A 25647-nucleotide genomic window follows, 5' to 3' on the forward strand; every position below is an offset into this window, starting at 1 on the left:
TGGGGGGGGATTCGGTGAGGGAGTGAAATAAAGGGCGAGCCCGCAGAGCATCCTGCCGGGCGGGGGCACGGAGGAAGCTCCGCCGCGGGGACGAGCCGCCGGGAAAGGCCACGGTGCGGTGCACCCGCCCCGCCATGCCCCGCCGAGCCCGGCCCTACGGGGCGCAGCGAGGGACCCTCCGCGCCGCCCCGCCCTCTCCGTAGCACCGCCCCGCCCGCCCCCCGCCGGGTGACGTCACCCCCAGCTCTGCCGGCGCCATTTTGAAAGTGGAGGCTGTGGGGGGGGGCCGGAGCGAGGCGCGGAGCGGGGGCAGCCCCAGGAGCGGAGCCGGCCGCACCCCCGCCGCCATCCGCCGCCATCCGCCCCCCGCCGCCGCCCCCCGCCCGGCGCCGCCGGCACCGCCGCGCACCGCCCGACCCGCCGGGCCCGCCGCGCCCGCTATCGCCAGCCCAACATGGCAGGTAAGGGGAGGCTGCCCCCGCGGGGCACCGGCCCCTGCCGCCGCCCCCGCCGGGCGGGGGGGCGCAGGTGAGGCTGCGGCAGCGGCCCTGCCGAGCGAGCGAGCGGCGGGGCTGCCGGTCCCCGCCTGCCCGGGGTGCTCTCCCGGCCCGCCGCGCTCCCGGTCCGCCTCGCCTGCGCCTTCCTCATCTATTTCTTTTTTTTTTTTTTCCTCCCCCCTCTTTCTGGCAAGCCGTGCTTTCCTCCCACCCGCCCTTCTTCTCTCCCTCCCTCCTCTCCCTCCCTTATCGCAGAAAAAAAAAAAAAGCCATGCGAGAAGCAAGGTGGAGGGGCTTCGGTGGGGGAAGTGGTGTATTTTGAAGTTCAGCGTGCAGGAGGTTGCAGATAGGGTGGGTCTTTAGCCCCCCTCCTTCCCCCTCCTTCCCCCTCCTCCTCCTCCTCCTCCTCCGGCTTTTTGAATTTGTAACCGTGCTTGTGTGGCGTTTATTTCTCAGGTGGAGTTAGCGAGGGGTGCGGAGGGGTGCTGCTGTGCCCGGAGAGGGGTTCGGGGGTGCAGACGTGCTTGTGGCGAGAGTACAATTGCACCCTTCTGTAGGGTGCAGCTTTCAAGCATCTGCAAATGAGAGTAAAATTGGGTACAGGATGTAATTAAATAATACAGGTCTTCTTTCTCATTCCTTCCTGTGCCTGCTCCCCATTTTGCATCCTGAAGTGCTCTCGGTAGGCTAGAAGCGTGCATGCATAAGGTATCTCTTCCTGCTTACTTTTCCTTGGGATTTCTTAATTTGGAAATACATTAATTCCCCTCCTCTGCAAACGAATTGTCTTTTCAGCGCTGTGCATTTGGAGGAGCAAGCGTGAGAGGCTGCGTTAGTTTTGTGCTTTGCTTTTTCCCCCTACACCATACGCCCGTGCTCCGCCCTCCTCTTTTTCAGTCGGGGGGGGGAGGGAGGGCAAGTGCCAACTTGGTTCAAGTAAATTGTATGAAAAATGGAATTTTAGCCTCAAGTTAGGACGAGGAGTGATTTTTTTTCTTACGAGCCGCCCCCTTTAAACGCTTCCATGGTGCCAGCTGCTAAATGACAAATGGAGGCTGGAGAGAGGAGAGGAAGGGGGTGTGCGGGGTTTGGGGGCTGGCAGGGAGGCGGGTGGCAAACCCTTACAAGGTCTCCGCAGAAGGCGTTCGGACACCTCTTGCACGGGGGGGTGCTCGTACCTGCCTTCACCTTGTCAGGTGCGTGTCTGATACCCTTCAGAAAAGAGATTAAGACAAGTGAAAAATGCAGGCTGGACTCTGAGTGTGTTCTGAGGCGCTTGGTCTCTTTTTGGAAAGATTATTTTGGGGCTTCTGGTTTCCATGTCTTTGACCTTTTCCCCCCACTTAACTTAGGTGGAAGAGGGAAAAGTCCTGTAGTCGTTGTTACTCCAGAAGTGATAACAGACCTCTGGATTAATGTGCAAATGCCATCTGTTGCTCAGCCCGTTTGAATTGTGCTGAGGAAAAGTTCCATTTTGACAGTGGCTTTCAATTAAAAAAAAAAAAAAAAACAGGCAAGCCCATTTCAGTCCCTTCCTGTATGTACTGAGCCCCGCGGTGATTTGCTCAGAATGAAATGCAAAAGAAATGGGTGGTGATTTTTTGTGTGTGTTTTGGTCGCAGGGTTCAAATGAATCACTGCCTTCCGCTGAGGCAGTAATGTTCCTGAAGTTTTCTCTTCGATCCGTTTTCTATGGTAGTAGAACTTGTTAACTGCTTGTTTGCTTTTCTGCTCGGATTTGCTGCTTTTTTTAAAGGCTGATATTTGCTCTCGTTACTTCTGCGGAGAGACTCTATAATTGTGGTAAAATTCTTTTTCTTTAGCCTTTAGTGTGTAGGTTCAGTTCAGTGTTATTGTAGAAGGAGGAAGTGAGTAGCGGGCTTGGCTTATACGGAACGGAAGATTGAAATTTTCCAAAAATGTACGGCGTTTTCGGACAGTCGCTGTTTGTGTGCGTTTGTGGGGGGCTCTCATGTCTAGAGCAGGAAGAAGCTTTGTGAACTAAGATGTTCACGCGCCCGCGTTCGAAACGCGCCGTTGAAGTTAGCGCTGGCCCTGTTCCCTCGTCCGGCGGGCGAGCTTTGGGCGATGGAGGCTTTTCTCGCTCTTGCTGCTTGTGCTTCGGCTGTTTTTGACAAAGGTGGTGTTGAGCGCTGGCAAACGGCTCATGACAAAAACAATATCTGTAAAGGAAAAAGGTGGGGAGGGGCGATTTGCAGTTGTGCCTTGCTGAGGAAGTGGGCGTGGACGGTGTTGTCTGAAATTTTCAGCTGGTGACTATTGTGTGCTCTTTGTTGCTGGGGGGGGTCCTCATTTTCTTTTGCTTGTGTTTTTTAGGAGCTGGAGGAGGAAATGACATTCAGTGGTGTTTTTCTCAGGTGAAAGGCGCTGTAGATGATGATGTAGCAGAAGGTAAGAAGACTATTTTTTACTGAATGTTTTCTGACTTTTTAAGCACTCCTTTAGGAGGGGGGTGCGAACGCAGCTGTACTAAAACATCTCGGAGTTGCTGTACGCAACTTGGGCGAAGCAGATAGGCATCTGATGGGCATTCGGATACCCAGATTCAGGACTGAACTACGGTTTGAGAGTACTGTTCCACGCACTATTAAGAAGGGTTGGGATTCAGGCTTCTTAAATATTTTGCTGGAATTGTTTTCAAAGATTATTCGAGTTTCCCGTCACTCAGCTTTTGATTTGTGTTTCTTTCCTCATGTGCAAAATGGGGAATGTGATACTTGCATTCCACTGGGAGGTGTTGTGAGAATTAATTAATGTTTGTACTCTTTGAAGATCTAAGCACTAGATAAAGATCAAGTAATTTTCCCAATCTCTCCAGCCTCTATTAACCAGAAGAGGAAGAAATCTGAATATTTGTGCATGCTTACCTCTTAAGTAAAGAGGGGTTTGTGTTTGAAATAATACTGGAAATTGCCTAAAACTTCCCTAAGCTGGCAGTGACAGAAGTCACCCTGTACTAAGATGTCTGCCTCTGATTGTGACTGCAAAAAATGGACTTGTTTATTTTTTTACTTGGATTGGGGCTCTTTAGAGGAATCGTACTTCCTCTGTGCTGCTCGATGGCTGTGCTGGAGAGCAAGGTCTCTTCTGCTCTCTTTTTTGGGGAAAGTCCTACGGAATTATTAATTTTTTGGCCATAAAGTCCTGTTTGTACAACACAGCGTGTAAGATCATGAGTTAAAATTTTTCGTTGCAAGCAGTTGGCCTTGTCGCTTGTGTATTTCTCAGGGTTTTTTCTTCTTATTATGTATCTTGAATGCTCTGACTTACAAGTAAGATTAATGTTGTATTTAGAAAAGCAGTAGCTACTGTTTCCATTACTTCCCCATTTGACGTGTGGCTCAAATTAACTTCCAAAGGCCAAAAAAATCAGTATAAACATAAGTGACTTGTTTTTATTTATTAGCTGCAGCATGTGGCAAACAATGTGCTTTCAAAGACTCCTGTCATGTACAAGCTGAAAAATGGCTTTTGGAAACAAGAAAGCTGTAACAATTTTTTTTAAAGTTACATTTTAAATTCTTCAGGAAGTATATTTTTAAAGCTTGAACTCAAAACTACTGTTAAGTGTAGTCTAGCTTTTTCCCAGCAGACTTCTATAACCTTTATTTTAATTACATATCAAACTACGTCCTTAATTAAGTACAAATACTGAAGAAGTTGTGGTTGCGGGGCAAGCGCCTGCAAATAATTCTTCATTAAAATAGACATGTTGACATGCATATAACAGTAATGAGCTTAGTATATATGGTGAAGTGGCTTTTACGGGGATCTGGAAACACAGAAATCAGGAAATAGCCTGTCCTTAACTTCCTTAGCTGCCCTGAAGTATTGTACTTCACGTTACGAAAGGTGCCTTGCTAGCCTCGCGCTTCCTGACAGGTTAGCAGCCGTACTGTGCGTTGCTGGAGTCGCAGTGGGTGGAGCTGAGGGAAGCCGTCACTGTAAGGGAATTAAGGAGCCTCGGTTTCAGCAAGCCAGTCAGGATGGTTTCCAAAAACTTGTAAGAACGTCCTTTTTTGATTTTATGGAAGATGTAGCCTTCTGATTTTGTGACCCAAAGAGCAAAGAGAAGCTTGGTTTGTTGTCTGCTCTAACTGGCTTAGGATGAGTCTGAAGGTACAAACCACAGAGCTTCGATATACTCCTAGACATGCTGAAATGTGAATGCCCAGATCCTGGAGTGAGGTCCGAGGGTTGGTACTACACTTGGTTGAAGTGACTTTGAGCTGAAATTCTCTCTCCTTCCCTTATATTGGGCTTCCACAATTCACGCTGGAAATTTTTGAAAGCCAGCTGCCTAATCAAAGTGCAAGTTTAGTATCTATGCGACCCTTTGAGTCATGCTTATACTTCGTAATGTCTCCCTGTTAAATCTGTTGGAAGGGTTAATAATGTACCAAGCTGGTCACATTTTCCCTTTTATTGGCTATATTTCTGGCTTTAAGGTTCACTTTAATGAAGCGGAACCATATGTGGTTGTCGCAAAAATTGGAACGGCAGCTTTGCGTGCTTCTGGTCCTCCTTCAGGATGCCCAAGGACAAGCTGACAGTGGCTCTAAGTCTAGTCTGAGGAGCTTTTTTTCTCCCCCAGCCTTTCTGTCTGCTTTCTTGTGGCAAGCACCATGCTGAAAGCTAAAGAAAATCTTGCTGTCTGAAACTTAAATGATTGTTTAACAGCTGTGGTCTGCAAGCTAAGAAGTCTGGGCTCTAATCGTGTCTGGGTCTGAGGACAGTGCCAATTTGTGCGTGGTAGTACCTGGGGCGTGGATTTATGTTTTTTGAATGGCTTTAGAGCTCAGATTTTAAAACTAACTTTTGTTGCGGAATACTGAAACTTCACTAAAAATGAAGAAAAGAAACCTGAAAGAAATGGGAGGTTTCACTTTCTGTTTTCTTCCTGTTGGAAGCTGCAACCTTTAGAATGGAAAGCTAGCTTAAACTAAACTAACAGAAACGGTGACCGAGAAAATGGCATCTATTTAATGGCATTAATCAGGAGAATGCAAAATCAGTGGTGTCTCTACAGTGTTGCCTGTAAAACAGGCCAATGGAGAATAATGCTTTTAATACAGTAATAGTGGCAGCAACTTTAAAAAGCTTGCTGAGAGCGCTAGTATGTAGCTTCCGGTAGATTTGAGGTCAGGTCTGACCTCGTAACCTTCACGTAATATGTATAAACTACAATTCTTTAGATACTTAGGCTAGAATGGCTGCCTATTACAAAGTCAATATTTGGTGGCTTTGATGGCTGAAACATGAACTCTGATACATACAGTTTTTAATTTTCTGGCTTTCTAAGCACAGTGTGATAGATGGATGTGACAGTGTTTCTTTTAGAGCTAATGAGGGTGGAAGGGAGAGAAGGGGGAAAGCTGTTAGTAAAGCCTGAGGAGAGAAGATGGCAGTGACTTTGTCTGGGGCCTGCCTGCGCCATCCTGCTGCGGCAAAGCTTTTCCAGCTTGAGGAATGTGGATGTGTGAGGAGCAGAGAACTCACCTCTCTTCTCTGTGTGTGTAAGTTATAAGCTGTGGCCTGGCCCTATCAGATCACAAAGTTAAGCGCAGAAATTGGGATATAAATTGAAATCTGAGTGTCAGCCTCACTATAATTGGGTCCTTAATTTTAACTTTTGCCAAAAGTGTGCCTTTTTGTGATTTCGCCCCCCCCCCCCCCCCCTTTTTTTTTAGCAGCCCATTGCATCAGGGCAGGGGTGTTGTGGCTTTGCTGCCTGTTTCTGAAGTAGCTGATTCTTTGCTCAACAGAAGTTTTCCTCCCTTCTTAATTTTACATTTGTCTTGCTTGTGCCCAGTCCTTGCAATGTGCCTGTGCTCAGCTTGTTCTGCGTACTCTGGAGAATCGAGAGCCAGGGCATCAGATTAGGCAGAACTTCTCCAGTGGAGAACAGAGTCATTGTCCTCGATAAGTTCAATGATCAGGTTATCAAAAGCATCTGTAATGCATGGACTTTGTTCTTCCGTGCCATTACTGTTTCAGTGCAGGTAAGACTTAACTGTCCAGAAATACTCGAGAGCAGACATTACCATGTTTTGGTAGTGGAAGTTTCCCTTATGGGAATGATTGTAGAAAAGGATTATAAAGATTTTCTGCAGCAGTTTTGATGTTTTGGGACTTGTTTTTACCCTTCTGCTCTTATGTTCTCCAAGATGTGGCAAAATGGCAGCTCCAGTTGGAAGCAACTAAGCATTGAGAGTTTAAACTGTCTCTGAAAACTAGACACTTGCTTAATGGAATGAGTTCGTATTTCAGAACAAATTATGTCAAATTTGTTTAATTACTTGGCAGAAGGAAAAGAGTCAAGCTGCAGTATCTAAATGTTCTTTCAATTGTAATACAAAGATATGTAGAAGTCTGATAGTCTGCCTCCAAGGCTGGAAGCCAGGAACTTAAGTCCTAAGCTTTAACCCTGAGTGGTTACTGCTCATCTTTGACAAGTTAACTATCTCATGCCTGAATTGTCTCTGAATGAAGTATGGGAATATCTGCTGCGGGTGCTGATTACTGACTTAATTTTCAGGTCTGATGCTTAACTGTTCAGTGCTGCTTTGTTAATGATCTATGGCTTGTTTCATGTTTCCTCTTTTATAGCCAAAACATTGCTGTAGTCTGTTTCAGTTTGTGCAGATGATGAACAGATGAAGACTCTTACGTTTCTATCCCTAGCCAGCTCGTGTGTGTGGTCAGAGATGTAAACAAGATTTGACTTTTCGCTTGTTGAGGGAATGCTTTCTGTATTTGATTCTAGGTATGTTGTATCTTTCAAGTGTGGTTTCATGTTTATTTTTGGCGGACATCAAAATTGCAGAGCAGCTATGGGAACTGTTGTTCCAGTAATGGTAGTTTGTCTCCAATGCACAAAAATAGTTATCTCGGAGTAAGGAGTATTGAAGCCAGGAACGAGGACTGCTGTAAAAAGCATTTTACCGCCATCTGGAGCTCACCACCTTCTCTTGCCTTACCAGAAAGCTTTCTCTTTGAGTAACGTGTATCTGAAACAGCTGGTTAGAGCTGCCGAGCCTCCTTCAGAAAGTTGGTTAGCTCCGTCCTGCCAGGCTGCTGCTCCTGGTGGCGCATCCCCTCTGTAGGCTCATCAGCAGCCGGCGAGGAGGGGCCTGTACCTTGTAGGGGGACGGATATTGCCAGGATCCGTGGGGAAGAAGGGCTTCTGCCGAGCTGTGTTTGTGGGCAGGGGTCACAGAAGAGAAACAATGGCTTTATTATAGAAGTCACTGATGGGCTTTTTTAATGGGAGTTGATGGAATAGGAGGGGAGGAAAAATTCTCCGAGAAGACTAGCAAAAGCATGAGAGGTTGTGATAATACTGCTGAAGCAAGATTGGGTGTAGTTGTAGGAGGGAGCTTAATTTGGGTTTTTGAGGGCTGTGGTTATGTTCTGTACGCTCCTAAGGTAATATCAGTTAGAAGGGGCAAGGAGCGGTAATAGGTTTGTTTTTAAGGGGTGGTTTGAAATTTGCTGTAGATAAATAAGACGACCCATGGTTACAGTCCTGTTCTGTATTCCCAAGTCTGCTTCTGTATTTTAGCTCTTTTATCATCAGCCATTTGTAGAATGACTGTCTGTATCTAGAGAGAGAAATAGGCTACTGTGTTCTAGGAACTGCTGGTCTAGATTGACTAAAGCATGCATTTGAAGTATGAAGTTCCCCAAACAAAGAGCATTTAGCAAACAGCTAAACAGGAGGTGGCTGTTTAGCTCCCTAGAAGTTATTCAGTGCTCTCTCTTGACATGGGTTTGGTAGCTGGGCCACTTCAGCTTGTCAGTCATGCTGGCCAGTGTTGTTCTGTTACTACTGTCATGCTTTGCTGTTCTAGGAAACTTTTTGGCTTAAATTAAATATTACTTGGAAAAGGAGTGGGCTTTTTGTGTCATAAATACGGTGGTTATAGTGATCAAGCTGCCAGACTCCAGTAGTACAAATGAATGCAACTTGGCTATCGGTGGCAGTCCTGGTGGATTACAACTCTTAATCGGCTTTGTGAAACCTCATCGCTTTTAATTTTAAAGGTGCTACCTAAACGTTTCTGGTTTGGGTATTTCTACCCTAGAAATGGGTTTCTGTGGTAGCTGCAGCTTCATAGAATGTGTTTTGGAAGAACTAAAATGAAGAATAAAACCCCTGGTGGATGCAATGCTGAAGCAAGAGTTAAGAGCTGCATGATCCTAGCTGTACTGTCTGCCCTTTTTTTTTCCCCCTCTTTTTTTTCCCTCCCCTACTTTCTGTTCTCTTCTGACTTGCCTATTTAGGCCATGGCTACATGTTTGGCAGCATTTCTGCTTAAAGAGGCACTCCTTCCCACTTTGCTGGCACAAGTGTTCATGTAACTGCACAATGAACTTGTTTGGGAAGCTGATCCAGCTGAAAAATACTTAAAATTGTGGTTTTGACTGGAATTTTCAGCTGAATTGAACCCTGATCTGGTTCTCGGCGCTCTGCGTGCGCTTGTGCCAGCGTAGTGTGGAGAGTGATCAAGTGGCTCAAAGAAACATGAGGAACTCTGGAAGAGGGTTGGTCTCTGTAGGACATTATGTACAGTCAAGACAAGACTGTGATCTCTGAAGTGCTATGCTGCTACAAATGGTGAAATAAAAAGGACTTTAAACCTTTGCTGTTAAAGATACATACTTTGAATGTGTGCTGTCTGAAGGTCAGCAATAGAATATACCTTCTACTAATACTGTAACGGTAATCTTAAGAGATGGAACTAAAATACTGGCCAAATAAGAGTGGGGGCTTTGCTATGGCGCACGAATGCTTGACAGAGATCTGGCATCACTGGCGATCATCATCTTTTAGATGCAAAGGCTGAAGTGGGGCCAGGTCTGTGCTGCTATTGAAAACAAATGGACCTGTAGATTTTTTCTGGGTTACATTGTGGTGGAATCAGATCACTGAATTTAAGGCTGTGTGGATGTGCAAACACTAGAGGTGTAAAAAAGGGGTGATGAAAACCTGTGCCTGCAGGCAGGCAGAGAAGGCAGTGCTACCTCATTCGGTAGTGGCACAGATCTGGGTAGGTATAAGCCAGTTGTCAAAGCACCGTGCGGTGTGATGGCTCGAGATTTTTTGAAAGTAGAAATCGCGTATGCATGTGCAAACACACGTAGGGACGCAGGCATGATGTCATTTATCACTATGTTACAAATAATCTTTTTGACGTTTTTGTGCCGCAAAACTAGTATACATGGAATAGGTTTTCTTCCTTCGGTGTCCGCGCAAGCAGTATGTGGAAATGGCATTTGTTTGGCGTTGTTACCAGCTCTGGTGGTAGAAAGAGCTGTGTTAATAGCAGGACAGTTTAGTTTCTTGGAAGTTCTAGAAAAGAATACCACTTAATTGGGAGATGGATTACTTACTGAGTGCTTTACTGTAAAGCACTTTAAAAAGATAATCTGACAAATGATAATCTTCTCTTATCGTGTCTTTATCGCTCTTAATATGATTTGAAAAATTGATCCCTTGTTTGGGGTTTTGACTTCACCTAATGTATTGTCTCGCCTTTAGATGCTACAGAATTAGGTTTTCTTTGGTTTAGATGCTGTTTAAGTGTGCATCCAATTAAATCTGCTACGTACTGTACTGTACCTCCTGTAGCAAAAACATCAATTACTGATGGTACCAAATTAAGGCTACCATTTGTTCTTTCCTCTTTAGGAAACACTGTGCTCCCAAAGCAATTTCCTGAGGATAAGATGCTTTTATAACTGCCTTAGGGGTGTTTTACAGACCCTTTTTTTTTTTTTTTCATATTTTTCAATGCTCTGCAATATGCAGTACCGTAACTATGTCCGCAGATTTTTAGTATGGAGCAAAGAGTTTTTCAGACTAAGTCAGTGTTCTGTAATTATGTGAAACTGAGGTTTACCCTTAAAAAAAAAAAAAAAAGCTTGACATGTAAATGATTGAAACAAATGAAGAGTCCTGGCATAGGCAGGCACTTGTCTTGTGAATGTGAATAGAGACAAGAGTTACCATGTTTCTATGAAAATAAAAGGAGAGAAATACAGGAAGTATGATACTTGATCCAAACCAATTTAGAATAATCTCTTTCAAGAAGCAGCAGTGGGTCTTACAGTAAAAATATTTACATCTGGACAGTTTTCTACATTTCTTGAGTGCAATATATGGAATTGTAGCTTTGTTACACTGCTTTATAGCTAAGTTATGCTCTTAAAGCATGCACTAGCTAAATGCTCCTTTCCTAGGGTTAGGATGCAAGTAATCTGAAGTAGAAAAGAATAGAAAATAGAAGTTGTCATTCCTTTATGCTGACCCTTCCTGAAAATGGGGGAAGCCTAAAAAGGTGTCTTGCCTTAAGAGGTGAAGCGTTGATACTTGTGTGTGTGCACTTGCCAATGACTCAGTACAGCAGGACTCCCTTTGGACATCCTGTTGCTCGCTTTCTGGCTCCCCAAACAGGACTGCTTTAGGAGATTGCTCCGGGCCCCAGGTAGCGTTACATGGTGGTGGTCTCGTCTTGTTCTTATCTGTGACTGGAAGGTCTTGGTTTGTTACATGTGCCTTTAAAATTAAGATGCTGGCTAATGAGACATCAGGTAGGGTGTTGCTTCTGTGAGTCGATATTACTCAAAACAATTATTTGAGGCTTCCGTGCATGACTGTACTTCGGTTACAGAAACAGAAGTGTTGGCGAGCTGCTCTCTTCTAACTTGCCATGCTTTTGTTAAACACTGGAGGAGAAATTATTAATTTGGTCAGGCATTCTTTATAGCAATGTATTTTCTTCTCAGCGATCCGCAAGTGATCGTACCGTTAAGAAAACCAGCCTATTTAGGTCACATTTAAACCCCTTAGGCGTTTATGCTTGCATCTAATTTTGGAAGAAAATTTTAGGGTCAGGAAAAGAGTGTTTAAAAGAGTTGTGTTGTAAGAAAGATTGATTTCCCAGGTATATAGAATGCATTTTGTGTGGAAATATTTCCCTTTGCATTTTCAATTGCAGTTCTGAAATTAATGCTCTGGGAATAACGTGATCTCCAAATACACAGAGTTGGCACTCTCTGTTTCTGAGAAGTTGAGAAAAAGATAATTGCATATATTCAGGAACAGTTAAGATAATTGAGACTTCAGACTATAGCTGCTTATTTAAAATTTGGACTAATTTCTAATATATTCTTGTCTGCTAAATGCTAGTAGGTGTATTTTCCTTCTTCCCTGGCGAATAGAAGAAGTATTCCCGGGGAGCATTCTTCGATTCTTAAAAGTAGTGATTTCAGCTGGCGTTTCTCCTGGCAGTGGCAGGTTAGAAGATGATTGGCAGACGTTAGGACCTACGTGTGTTTGTAGAGTGCTTATAAATGTAGGCTGAGGACTTTTTTTTTTCTTAAAATTACTTAAAATTTTAAGTTAATTGGTCCAGCAGACAAGAGCTACCCCACCTAAATAAATCTTCAGCTTCAACTCTCATAAATATATAATAATTCTCAAAGACACTGAGAGTTCCTCCTGGACTCTTTTTCCAATGGAATTACATGACAAACCCCTAACTTCTCAGGTGCTCTTCTTGATGCGTTGTATAAGGATACATTTATAGAAATATTGGAGATAATAAACCCCAAACTGGGATTATCTTTTAATAATTGCCGTGTTCAGTTTGTTTTGGAGTGAAATGTGGCCTTGGTATGGAAAGAGGAATTAGAATTCAGATTGCTTCCTGACTTGCCTGTAAGTTCATTGTCACTTCAAGTAGCTGCTGCTTCTGAAAGAGATGGTCCTTCCTTACACCTTTAGAGTTTCTGCTTTGAGCCGACACAGGTGTTCACTTAGCTGCAGAGTGATGGCTTTGGGAAACCGACCTGAACGAAAATGTCACGGTTTGGTTTAATTGCCATCAGCTTAATTTTATCCTGAGTTTTAGCTTCCGCAGACTGGTCTGTCAAACTGTAACAGGTGCCTGTGTTGGGATAGGTAGTGGTGCTCCAGGAACAGGACAGGAGCTTTGAGAGATGAATGGATGGATCGCTTCTCTTGGAGATATAATAATGTTGTTAAGGCAACATGGTAAACGTTGGCATTGTGAACAACTTGCTCATCCTCTTCCTCAGCCTTTTCATGCTTACAGTGGATATGTGCTTGTTCATAGGCTGCCTTTCAGGTAGAAAACTCTACTTTCAGTGAATTGAGGCTCATGTTGGAGGACACCCCTTCTAAAAGATCAATGAAACAGCAATTGAAGTTGAAGCCTGAAAACCTTTTTATTATATAGTCTAGCAGTGGGAAAATGGCACTGCTTTATAGAGGTAATAGTGAAGAATTCAGAAGATATTTTAGTGGGATGTGGAACTGGCAGGAATGGCTTTTTGACCAAAATTTTAAAAACTTTCTATATAGTCCTTGTGCCTTTTCTCAGTCTGTTCTTACCACAGCTCCCTGTTTTTGTTCTGTTTGTTTTTTTGTTTGTGTTTGGGTTGGGTTTTGGTTTTGGTGGTTTGTTTGGGGTCTTTTTTGTTTGTTTGCCTTTTTTTTCAGTTGTATCTTACTATTTTTTCCTTTTTGTTTTCAAGAAATATCCAGGATCTTTCATTTTACTCAGGATCCTTTTGGAAGTGATAACCCACTCTTGAAACTGGTGGGAGGCTGGTAACATACCAGTTCTGTTACTGGAGCAGAACGCATGCTGTGCTTAGCCTGGCAATTTTGTCTCTGACAATATTTAGATGCCTGAGAGGAAAGCGCAGTGGGAAGACAGAGAGCATTTAAACTAAAACAAAACAGTTGGAGATTCTGCACATCAGGTTGTTGGTTCCCTGGAGCTTGTGGATTCTTTTCCTTGATTTGGCCTGAAGAAGCATGTACCAAACCTGAGAATAACAGACGTCTACTTGTTTCTGTAGCATTCGCATCTTTCTGCTGTTTCTGAAAATCAGAGGAGTATGTTCTAAACTGCCATCTACAACTGTGCCACTAGGTCATCCCTCTGTTCTGTTGCTCCGGGCTCCTGCACAAGGGTTATTAAGCATACATGTTGTTAGAAGAAATGACATGACCAAGTGATTGCATCCTGTGTAGGAGCACTTCTGGCTTAATCTCTCCTCTGTGCTGGTTGCTATTGTTTTGAAGTCGTTGTCAAGAGAAGATGGCGTACACAGTCCTCTTTGGTCTTGTAAGCTTCTTTATGTGTATGTTGAAATTCTTTTTCCAGAAGTTTTACAGTTATGTAATGTAAAACTGCAAGTATTTTGCACCTTCCAATTCATGTTCTTTCTAACCAGTGTCTTTTGACTGAGGCTCAAGTTTCTTACACAGCAGTTACTACTCTTTTACCAAGTTTAAAGTTTAGATTTAAATTTAATTATCTGGGAGGAGGGGGACAGGACTGACAAAAAGAAGACTAGAAATGGAGCTAAGCCAAAGCGACCGTCCAGAGTTGTTTCATCTGGAAGGTCACTAAGTCATTTTAACTCCTCCATGCTTTGTTTTCCCTGTCTGTAAGACTAGTGTGCCCTTCTCCAAAATGAAGTTCCAAAACTTTCAGAAGTTATTGCAAAGAACTTTGAGATCCTTGCAGGACAGTCATACTGCTAAAACTCTTGATCTTGTTTTCAGCTGTTGTACAACTCTTCCAAAATCCAGAGAAAAGGTCCTAAACTATAGATAGAGAAGGTGACAGATGTAAAATAATTAACTTAAATGTGAAGGTCAGTTTTTTGCTCAGATTAGTACACTATATATGTGTTTTTAGGATGTGTTATAAATATAAACGCCTGCCTTAGAGTTGTCAAGGTCTGTAGATTCCATTTCGTGTCACTTAGAGAAGTGAGTGTTAAGAGTCTCTGAAAGTCCAGGCCGGAAACTAGTAATGGCCTCTCTTTAATACAGTTTTTTTTAAGAAGCTAAGGCATGTATGCTTGGGCCAGAATAGAAACACAGGAAAATACTTGCCAAGTGGGGGAAGAGAAAAAAAGAGGCAACTGGTAAGGGGAAGTCTATTTTTTCAGGTTCCAGGTGCTGCTAAGTAATGCTTTAAGTATTAAAATGAACTGGTAAAGGAGTGAATGCCCATAGTGAGTGAAGTAATCAGAAATTTTTATCCCATGATCACTTAATAGTCAGAACTATGTATTCATCTCTGCTGGAAACTTCAGTTGTACTTGTGACCTTCACAGGCGCTGTGCTCTCCGGCAAGCTGCCTGAAATTCAGTTAGCGAGTGTGCCTCCCTCCCTCCTTCCCCCCCTCCCTTCCCTTGCGGTAGGTAAGAGCGATTTTTTTTTTTTGCTTTCGTTTTCTTTCCGTAGAAGGAAGCACGTTACACCTTCTCTGAGGTACAGTTGTTTCTTGCATTCTACACATGAAGATTAAAAGCCTTAGAAAATTTTGGCCTTAGCTTTTGCACCTAAACTAAAAGCTTTGGTCAAAGAATATATGAGAAAAGTCTGAAACAGCATGATAGTTTCTAGGAGTTGTTTTTTTTATATCTACAACAGACATGCACACCAAGCCACAGAATTCTAGCAGCTGATTTTGAAAGGCATTGCCAGATTATGGTATTTTTCTAAAATACTGCGACTAATTTTGAATTTGCAGTGTATGTTTTGGAATGGCTTCAACAAAAAGAGAAAATCGAGATATTCCAGTGCTCTGTCTGTAGCGTTCTCAGCAACAAATCAAGAAAGGCACTGCCTAAAGGCTTCTGTTATGTACATGCAGAACAATAGCACAGTATGTTATTTCCAAATTTATTGTTATTTGCAAACAGAAAACTAACCACTAGCTTTTCTGTGCTGTGCAGCCTATTGAAATTCTGGCTGTGATTTCAGCAGAGATTTTTCCATAAATAGCTCTGTACTCCAGTGGAACACAAACAAGCCCCTGAAAAGATCTAAAGTAAGGTCTTCTGAGGGGACTGTTTAGCTGATGTTATTATTGTGTACTTCAGTGTAGGTACTATGGGGGATGTGAGGAATGTTTATTTTGGGGGGGCCCGTCAGCAGGAATTGAGAAATAGTTACTGATCCAAATTAGATGAAAGGACTCATGAATCACCTGGCTCCAGCATGGCGGGGGGAGGGGGAAGAGGTAATATACATGAATGAACATAAGCAGAGGCAGGTATGTTTTCCTTTTACCATTGAAGTTTGGGGGGTTGGTTTTGTTCTTTTTTTTAATAAAAGCCATTACATAATGACTTTAGGCATTATTAGGTAATGTTTCAAGTAAATACAACTTGAAATAGAAATTATTTATTCTTCCAGTGAACAGACATCCAAACTAAAGCATCCTTTTAAAATGTTTTCTGATTGGAAGTTTGGTTATGTGAATTAATACACAGCTGTTTTTGTAGGGCAGGATTTTCAGTGCCATGTGGGTGAATGTCCTCTTGAATAAGTAGTACTACAGGGGCAACTTCCGTGTAGATGTGTTTAGTGACAATTGGTGTCAGCTATCTTGAGAGAGGTAATTTGTAGTCTTGAGAAGAAGCATGTAAACATTCTGTGAATTAGAAGAAGTGGTGAGGAAATACTTCTGTGATTTGTCTAGTTGATAGGGCTGATTTTCTGCTAGTCCTGCTGCTACTAAATATTTTTTTTAACAAAGCAGAAATCCCCTTTTAAAGGGAATCAAAGAGCATGAAACTAACTCCGGTGTTTGTGAAATCCATGCTCCTAGTGGTAGGCTCTTCAGTGTCCTTCTCAGCCCTGGGTTATCAAACAAATGTGTTTATCAGCTGTCACAACAGAGTGAGGATGGTATCACAGAGCGTAGGGCTGACAGGGCCTTGGGAGCTTGTTAGTATGTTCTCTAAATGCAAGTCTTTCAACTATACCTACTACTACCTACTGTTGGATGTTTATTAAAAACCTTCATCTGTGGAGATTCTGCAGTCTCAGAAGCATATCTTTGAGAGCTTAGCTACTTGTAGTCTTGAATGACTTTTTTCATGATGTCTCATATCACTTTTGGTGAAGGAACACCCAAAATTTCTATATGGGGATTGTATGTTGCTCTTGACTGGAAATTAGCCCAGATACCTGTACAAGACAGTGCCTTCATGCTGTTAACTGGATATAACTTAGTGGGAAGAACAGCTTAAGTGTTGTCACTTTTTCTTTTTTAGGGCCTGGATAGTACTTCTGAGCTTGTTGAGATTCCCGTGCCCCCAACACTCTTTTTCGTCACTCCTAGGCATGTTGAGAGCAGTTACCTAAGAAAATGGAAGTATAAATAAAACAGCTAGGCAATACAGCAAAGCACTTACAAGGGGTAATTAGCCTGTTTTTGGAGAATAGATACATTGCTAATGTTTATCACAGTGGGAAGAAATACAGCTTGAATAAAACTTATTGCAATTCTTTTAATGCATTTTGAGGGATCCTCATACTATGTATAACTTGTATTTCATAGCATGTTTTTTGAGAATTATGTAGCACCTGAGTAAGCATTATTTATACTCCTGAAGGAGCCTAGTGAGTATGTAGTGTGTGACTTAGCTCTAAGAATACAGGTTTTCCAGAGAGCAGTGGCTTGAGATGGAGTTCTGGTGTCCGGAGTCTTCACTCTTTATATGCTGAGCAGGATGGCCTTTACCTGCAAGTTGGCAGTAATGTTTTCAGAGGTCAGAAGTGGCAGCAGTGTTCTCCTCTGAATACAGACTATTTAGTTTCTCTGTTCTGGCATAAAGTTTGTTCTGGAAGATCAGTAAACCTGCATTTTTGTCCTCAACAGTGCTAAAACTGAGATGTTACTTTCTTGGAAATTAGGTATGCAGAAACAGTTTTGCTGTCGCTTTATTAATGATATGTTGTAAAGTAAAGCTCTGCAGGCAGAAACTACGTTGGAAAAGTCATGTACCAATTCCTAAGGCTAGACAAATGCTGTGTTAGAGCAGCAATAATCAAATCTGTTATTTGTCAGCCTTTTTGTCTCAATTCTCCTTGTATTAATCAGCAAGTGCCTCAGTTTTGTGAGTGATAGCAACAGAACATTGAGGCACCTGAGGGGATCTTGTATGAAGTAATTGTGGGCATGAGGTTAGTTCCTGCTACAGTTAATTTTGCTCCCCTATAATTAGGTATGTGTGATCTGTATGCGATTGTACAAAGGACAGAAGTGACGAGTAACTGCCCGACTAAACTCTACACAATGCGAATGTAACTTAACCTTTCGGTTATCTTTGTCCAGGAAGACCTCTCATAAATCAGCGTAGGTTTTGCTGGCTGAACAGTGATTCTGTCATGGAAGTACAACTAGTGTGGACTGTGTATCGTACTGCTTAGTACAGTTACTTTGTTTAAAGGATAATGTATGGTTGAAAGGCACAATCCCTGTAGTAGTACATGTTTGAAACGGGAAAATTCAAAGGGGAGGAAGCTCTTTTTGTGTGTGTGTCATTTAGTGAATTATCACTGTCTGCAGTAACATTTAAGTCTTCCTCTGTAGTATGAACTGTAGAAGCAGAGAACGCTGACACTGCCCGTTTGTTTCCCCCTTCAAGCAAACCATAGACTCCATATTCTGCAAGGCTTACATTTTAGCTCACATTTCACTTGGGGTTTAAAAAAAAAAGTTGGTTTTAGGTAGAGTCTTATTGCTGCAGCACCAAAGAACACATTTGTTTTCAATTTTTTTAGTGTATTTAAGCCACTCAAGGAAGGCTTGGTTATGTGACTTCTGGGCTGTTACAAACTTTGTTGAAGGCCAGAACTCCCTGGCACTCGATTGAACCCTAAGGTTTTGGACTTCTTTAGTTGCATCTGAACAGGGACACAATCTTTGCAGCCTAAGTGAAACTGATGGGTGCTGTGACAAGAATGGGGCACAAACATACCTAGACCAGATATGTAAAGTGTCAGATGGCGTTTTACGTAGTAGATGATGCTTTCAAAAGTTAAGTATTATAATGCCTTCGGGTTTTTAAACACAGCTGTTGCTTAGGTAGTGTATTTTCCTCTACTTCATGTTTCTGTTCTTCTAGTTTGTATTTCACATCAAAGACATCCTTTCTGACAGAGTGATAAATGGCAATTTAATTTAGGGGTGCGTAGCCTCTGAAGGGGGTGTTATCCAGAGGCTGGAAACTACTGCACAGTCTCTTTTTTGATAATCCTAACCTTGAGTGAAGGGGAGTTCTCATTGCAATCCAAAGGGGGTTGATGCGAAGCATGCTCAGCAGGAGGGCCGCTCTTTTCTCCTTTCCCTGCCTGAAGATACATTTAAGTTTCATAGGTTGGAATCTCTCAGCAGAATTGTGTGACGTTTAGACAACTGAACCCCATGATAGCTTTCCCATTGAACAGCTGGCTGGTATTTAAAAATGCTGAAGTGTTGGATTTGCTGTTGATTACCTTTTTGTTGAAAAGCAGAACAGTTCTGGTTGGAGAGAGGAAAGCTTGTGGACCAACTTGAGTTTTTTTCTTTCTTTTTTTTTTATTGTAGAGTATTGCAGTGGCTGCAAAGGACAGCCTCAAGGAGAAGCTGTGACCTTTAACTGCTTATTCCTAGTTGTGAATCAATGTTCTAGTTCCACAACCTGTGAGATTATTTACCCGCCTTTCTAAGGTTATTTAAGACGGGTACCAGCAGTGGGTCTGGATTTCTGCCACTTAGGCCTCTTATGTTTATGATATTAATAAACTGGTGTCAAATGTCCTGGGAACGGGTGATGCAGGTTGAAAGACCTTTGTTTCAGCCAACAATAGACCTGAATTAGTGTGAATAGGAAAAGCAAATAGCCACTTCCTGTCATATTTTAAGGAATACTTGAGTTTGGGGAAGCATGTGTATTAAGAGATTTAAACTAAATGCTCATCATTTGCTCCCCCCCCCCCAGTAAAATATTCCCTGTATATGTATGCATATCTATTAGTCTTTCTAAATATGCTTGCAGTACTAAAAGTCAGGCAGAATCCCATTTATTTGAATAGATTCTTTAGGGCGATATTCAGGGGAAAAACCCTAAACCTACGTAACGAAGATCTAAAGAGGGGAATTGCCTTAGTTGTTGCTTTCCTAACCAGGTTTGTTCCTCAGGTTAAAACACAGAGGCGTCTTGCAAAGACTAGAAACAATTTGAATTAAAATTGTCTGGGTGGTGCTTCAGACCACCTTGAGGTTCAGTTGCCTTTCACAGGGTATTGTAAAGGTCCAGAACAATGCTGTTTGTGGTTTCAAGGCAGAGGATGCCTTGGGAGACTCAAGGGAATTCTTGTCTAATCCCTTATTATTGAGTTTGAGGTATTTTCAGGCTGACCTAGCCTGTGTTGAGTTGAAAAACGGCTCTGTCTTGAACTGGTGATGTCTCGACTTTGCAGTGACTTGCAGACTGAATTATTTGGATATTGGTAGTCTTCCAGAGTTGCGGCGGACTATCAGAAGCTTCACACACATCCCCACAATGCCAGGACGGGGGGGATCATAGTGTAGATCAGCTTAGGTGTATGTGTAAAATACACCCTCAGAGGTCCTAGTAATACATAGGTGAAGGCAGCTCCCGAAGGACTTGGAAACTACTGACAGGGCTACAGCTCGTGTTTCGCTAGTTCTGCAGTGTGTTACCTTTTTTACATTAATTAATGCTGGAGCTAGGTTAACCTTATTAGTTAAACATGCAGTACCGAAGTGTGGGCAGACAAGTCAGCCGTAGTTTTTTGTGGTGTTTGCATCTGGACTGATCTGCTGTAAATGCATTTAGTTTCCTGCTTCTCTGAATGCCATTAGACTGACTGTCCCTTGCTCTGTGCCCCTAGTTAGATGATGTCTGGCTTAGGGGCGAGACGAGGTGCTGGGAACTCTTGGTTAGCAGCTTTTCGTGAACTAAAGATAGTTTACATATCATACGGACAGGTAAATGCACATACTGCTGTGGTCATTTTATTCTCTTTCGCCTAGTGGAAAAGGGGATTTACCTATCTGTTTCCTATGCATGTGTTCTGAAAGGAACTGCAGTAATGTCTTAAGGTTTAAAAATAGAAAGTAATTAATCAAGGTGATGAGGGTTAATGATTTCTATCCAGAAACCAAACAGCTTTGCATTTGTTTATATATAGAGAAAGTTCTTCTATCTGCTCTTGTTAGGAGTTTACTATGAAAAGTCCTCTCATATTAATTTTTGAAGCGCTTATTAATAACTAATTTGGGGTTAAAAAAAAACCCCAAACTATTTAGTGCTCTCATCAGATGACATCTTTTTAAGGCACCAGTTCAAGATTGTTTTTAGCTAACATATACTAGCCCTATAGTGGATTTTGTTCGTCTTCTGTAGGTTTATAATGAAGTTTGCATAAAAGGAATTACAGAATGCAGTGCCAGATCTGGAGAGCAGAAATAAAACCTCTACAGTCAGATATAGCCCAGTGGTTACAGTAATTGTGGTACAGGTGTTGCTCCACCAGTTCCATGGTGGATCACAGTGCTCATACTAATTTTAGTGTGAATGCTTTCACTCCCGTCACAAAGGTCAAACTTAAAAAAACCAATTTTATGTCACTTTAAGCAGTAGGAAGCATGGACCAATGGGTTCACACTAGCATACCACACGTCTGTTTTCAGAGTGCTTTGACTTGCTACTGTTTGTCATCTCTGTTTTCTCTAATGCCACCGCAGGTGTCTTGGAGTCATGTATGCTGGAGACTTTGAATTTCCTACTATAGATGGAGACAGGAAGCCAGTGGTCTGAGGTTTAAATCAATTTCCTTTCTTCTCTAGCAATGCCAAATTCTGATCTTGTTTAGGAAACAGTTGTAAGTGTACGTTTGTGAAGACTCTACACATAGACCAAAATGCACTTAAATGGCATTTTGGTTGTGGGCTCAATAGCCTTTTGCAAATACAGCTGTGCTGTCTGGAGATGTGGTTGCTTCTGAGCATGTTCCTTGCCCACCCCCACTCAGCAGATTTGCTCCTATAATGCCTTCAGTTCAGTCTTAATGAACTCTCTTAGCAAAAACCAAACTGCTTAATGTAACTGAAATGTGTCAGGGATCATTGACAGAAGTTCGAGGCAGTGGTAATGTCTGTTGGAGGTGGGGATTATAGTGTTCCCTGTAGTGATTTCTGCTACTTGTGAAAGTTGGTGGTGTTTTAGCTCACTTGTTCTTTGGCCTTTTGCCTTGGTCTGAAAATGGACCATGAGGGAAACTGGTGGTAAGTATGATGGTGGAAACTTGACCTGAATGGAGATGTTGAAGTTCACTAATGTTGGCCCACAAACAGCAGTTGCCGGGTGAGGCACAGCAACTGTTTACCAAACACAAGAATTAAATTGTTCAGTATGCTACTCTGCATGCAACTTAGATTGTAATATTGAACACAGAGTGTGCTTTCTGTGAATTGTGTTTAAATGAGGAAGCTGCTTTGATATCATGCTTAACTTCAGATCACTTAAACGTTTCTGAATGCTAAGGAGCCGCTTCTCCAGATGAGAGGCGCTGTGTTTCAGAGATTCTGTTCCCTGCTTTGCTATTACCTTGGTAAAATACTTCATCTGAGTATTCACCGTTATTCCAACTGGTAAATGGTTTTGAGAGTCACTTCTATTTCCATTCTGTTCTCTGCAGTTCTAATGTCATCTTCTCACTATTGCTTTGCAGACAGGAGCAGCTCCCGTTGTGCAGGGCAGATGGGTTTGGACTTGTATTCCTCTCTGAGCGTTGAGCCTAGTAAAGCTATTTAGGAGAATTACTAGCCTTACATAAAACCAATGGCAACAAGATTAAGCCTGGTATCGCTGTATTATTTCAGTGTGAGGGAATGGAAGTTTGCTGCGCAGGAACTGCTGTTTTTTCTAAGAAGGCTTAACAAAAAGAGTTGTTTGCATAAAGTTACAAACCCACATAATAACGTTGTTTTGAGCTGAGTACTTATGTTATCTCTAGACTATCTAAGAATATGTTATAAACGCACCTGTAAATTCAAAGCCATCCTAATACGCATATAACCTATGAAATGGTTGTCTTGGAGTACTGGTTCCTTCCCTTAGCTTTTATTGTTTGTGCTTCCACTAAAACAAGTGACTGAATTAAAGCTCCTACTTCTGATGGCTGGTGACAATAGTTCTCTACTGTCATTGCTAGTACGTAGATTGGACAGCATAAAGAGTGACCTCAGAAGGATGTGGCGTACTCAAAGGTACTATGCTGAGCCATGCTTTGCTGTTGAGGAGCAGAGCCCTGCTTACCTATGGCCCACTGTGAACTAAATCAGTGGTAAGGTAGGCGGGCATCCGCCCTGCTCATGTAGCTTAGGAAGCTTTATCGCGAGGGGCCCAGCCTTTATTTTAGGGAACTGAATAGGAAGTTAAGATGTGTAGTAATAATAATAAGTCACTCAGGCTTTCATATAGAAAGTTGAACTCCTAGTTGAACTAGGACTTGCTGTTCCTTCTAGAAAGTGATACTTTTCCTCAAAGATGGGCAAAGAAGGGGAGAAGAAAGAGTGAATAAAAGAAGAGAAATGGGAATATAGGAAAGTCCAAGAAATGGCGGGAAAGTGGGTTTTAGGGCTGTTTGACAAGGTTTATATTTGGTTATTTTACTTAGAGTATTTTATGCAGTGAACTTCAGACGTGAAGTACTACATATATTTGCTATTTGGAGACTTTTACCCTGTGAGTGTATATTACACATAGATACATATGTAAATAGGACTGGGAGAGTCTCAACATTTAAATGCATCTTTACCGAACAGGACTAGGATGCTTGTAAAATCCATGGGAAAAATTATGAGTTCGTGGTGATAGCATATTTTGTTTCTCACATCACAGGGCCTGGAGCACTTAGAATGAACGTGGATACTAGAGAGCATTCTGTAAATCTTTCTCCCTGCGTGTAGGTTTCCCAGATTTGCACAAGCCAACAGAACCAGCTTAGTTACTGTCTGCTGCTTGAGCTGTGTCTTCGGCTCCCGCATATTTGTGTTCTGACACTGGTAGAGCCAGCGGCAGTGTGAAGCTAGCTGGCCATCATACAAATTCCACTCCCCTCTCTGTTAAGGTGCTTTGTGTGCTCTTTGCGTGCAGCAGTACTTGCAGGGCTAATACTTGGGAGAGAACAAGTAACCAGCTTGCAATACTTCATGGCACAAGGGAAAATTCTCACCACCAGGGTAACTCCTTTCTTTACTTCTGTGGTGCATGTATTTCATCTGGTCCTCATATTTCTGAGGAATTACTAGATATTTTCATTCCTAGGAGAGGGCATTAAAATATATTTAAAGGACCTCTGGAATGACTCTTGAGAAATAAATTGAACAGTAGGAATGCCTTATCCCAGCTGCCTTTGTTTTTGTTGCCTAGTCACTTCTGAGAGACGAAATGAATGCAGAGAATCACTCTTGAAAGTGAATGAAGAAAAGGGAAATGAAGTCAATAGTAAAACTGGTCATGGTAACTTTAAAGTGTACAATCCTTGTATCCCCTTCCCCCTCTCTACACACACAAATGAGGGATGAGGCTGGAATGTAGAGGGTATTTTCTCTTATTCTATCAGTACTAAAAAGTGCTTGCCATTTTCCTCTCTTATTCTTTCCCTGGGGCATATAGCTGTGGTATCCTGTGTTGGGAGCTCTCTTCTCTGTGAACACACATGTATAGTCACTCTTAATCTTATTTCAACAGCCTTCCTGTTCGCTTTGAGATTAACGCTTCACTATCTAACTTCAGAGACTTAATACACAATATATTAGGATTCTTGGTAAGTGTGGTAAATCAAAATCATGCAGACAATGGGGTGATGTGGGAATGACTCAGACATTCAGAGTGCATTGTGCAGCTTCTTAAAATATTTGAAGCCTTGGAGGAGCTTTTGTTTTCTCTCTAGTGTTTTTGGTTGTGTTCCCCCCACCCCCATGAAGTACATAACTCCAAAACAAAATCATTACTGGAAACAAGGAAGTCCAATAAAAAGTCAAAATCTTCTGCCATTAGCTGGGATTTGAGCTTGAGTTTTTGGAAGTTGCATCTGTTTAGTAATCTGAAGCAGGAAGGTTTTGCTTCACCCTGGATTAGAAAGGACCAAGCAATTCACAAGTGATTTCCAGATACTTAAGGTCTGCAAGTTCTCCTGGCCTGATCCTCTTGCTCAGTTTTGAGCTTGTTGGCTTTATCTTTAGAGATAATCTAGGAAGAATGGCTCAGGTATGCTCAGTAATTGTGCGTTGAAGTAAAATACTTCACTGTCTTTATCCCTCATGATGTTTATCCTTTCCTGTGCTGCTTCCTCAGTTTGAGGTTTTTTGAGCTTCCTTGGATTTTTATTACTACTACTAAATGGGTTTCTTAATGCTTCCCCATTCCAGACAGTTTCTGAAGTATCCTTGGACTGCTCAGTTGATGTTAACTAAACACGTTCTATACTTAGGTCTGGAGAACTGAGGTAGTGGGCTCTGCATCTGGTCAGTCAATTCTTTTTACTCCTTAGGACAGAATTACCAACCTATAAGTAATCTGCTCGACATTATGCATGAGATTTGAGTTGCTCCTTTGGAAAATTCCAGAAACAGTATTTGGAGCCACTGGGAAGGTGTATAAACAATGAAGACATACCAAAATGCTTTTTAAATACTACAATTCTTTGTTCAGTCCTTGGAAACATCAGGAGATTGCTCCACGTGTGTAAACATACTGATTTACTTGCTCTCTGCTTAGGCAGCAGATCAACGTGATTCCAAAAACTTGCACAGAAACCTTTTAGGTCTGGTGAAATAAAGACGCTCTTTGTTCACTGCCATGATTGACTTGCTGCTGTAGAGTAGGTGACATGTTTTGCCTACCAAGCATGTTTTATAAGCAGAGTTTATATAAAGTTCATGGTACATTAAAATAGATAGCCTCTTCTGTACTAATAAAATAGCTTTTATTCTATTATTGGAAACAAATTCAATACAGAATTGCTTTTCAAGTTCACAATGGGCCTTCTGGAACTAAGTCATTGGATTACAGTAGTTTTTTGCTTGTTTGGATTGATAAAGCTGTTTTCTTCCCTTATTCCATAGACTTGTTGACAGTGGTAAAACTTCAGCACAGCCCTTTCTCTAGTATTTCGGAAAACTTGCTCGTGATCGTGCACATGTGGTTCTTGTTCAGCATTAACTGGGAAGTGTGGAAGGCCCCAAAGTGTGAAAATGCTTTAATATCC

General features: G+C 42.2%; 1 protein-coding gene across 2 annotated transcripts in view; it reads left to right on the forward strand.

Moving 5' to 3' along the window:
- Positions 1-238: 238 nt before the first annotated feature.
- The window catches only part of PPP2R2A (protein phosphatase 2 regulatory subunit Balpha), a 40394-nt gene continuing 14985 nt past the window's right edge, over positions 239-25647 (forward strand). Inside the window, exons 1-2 of one of the 2 annotated variants that reach the window (XM_075117503.1) lie at positions 239-461; positions 2835-2909. In XM_075117503.1, coding sequence (XP_074973604.1) covers positions 455-461; positions 2835-2909 — 82 coding nt within the window. In that variant the 5' untranslated portion in view covers positions 239-454. Of the gene's footprint in view, positions 462-2068; positions 2193-2834; positions 2910-25647 lie in introns of those variants that run through there. The other variant, XM_075117502.1, reaches the window with a different exon arrangement.

Source organism: Phalacrocorax aristotelis, chromosome 24 (assembly GCF_949628215.1).
Source record: "Phalacrocorax aristotelis chromosome 24, bGulAri2.1, whole genome shotgun sequence".
NCBI classification, from domain to species: domain Eukaryota; kingdom Metazoa; phylum Chordata; class Aves; order Suliformes; family Phalacrocoracidae; genus Phalacrocorax; species Phalacrocorax aristotelis.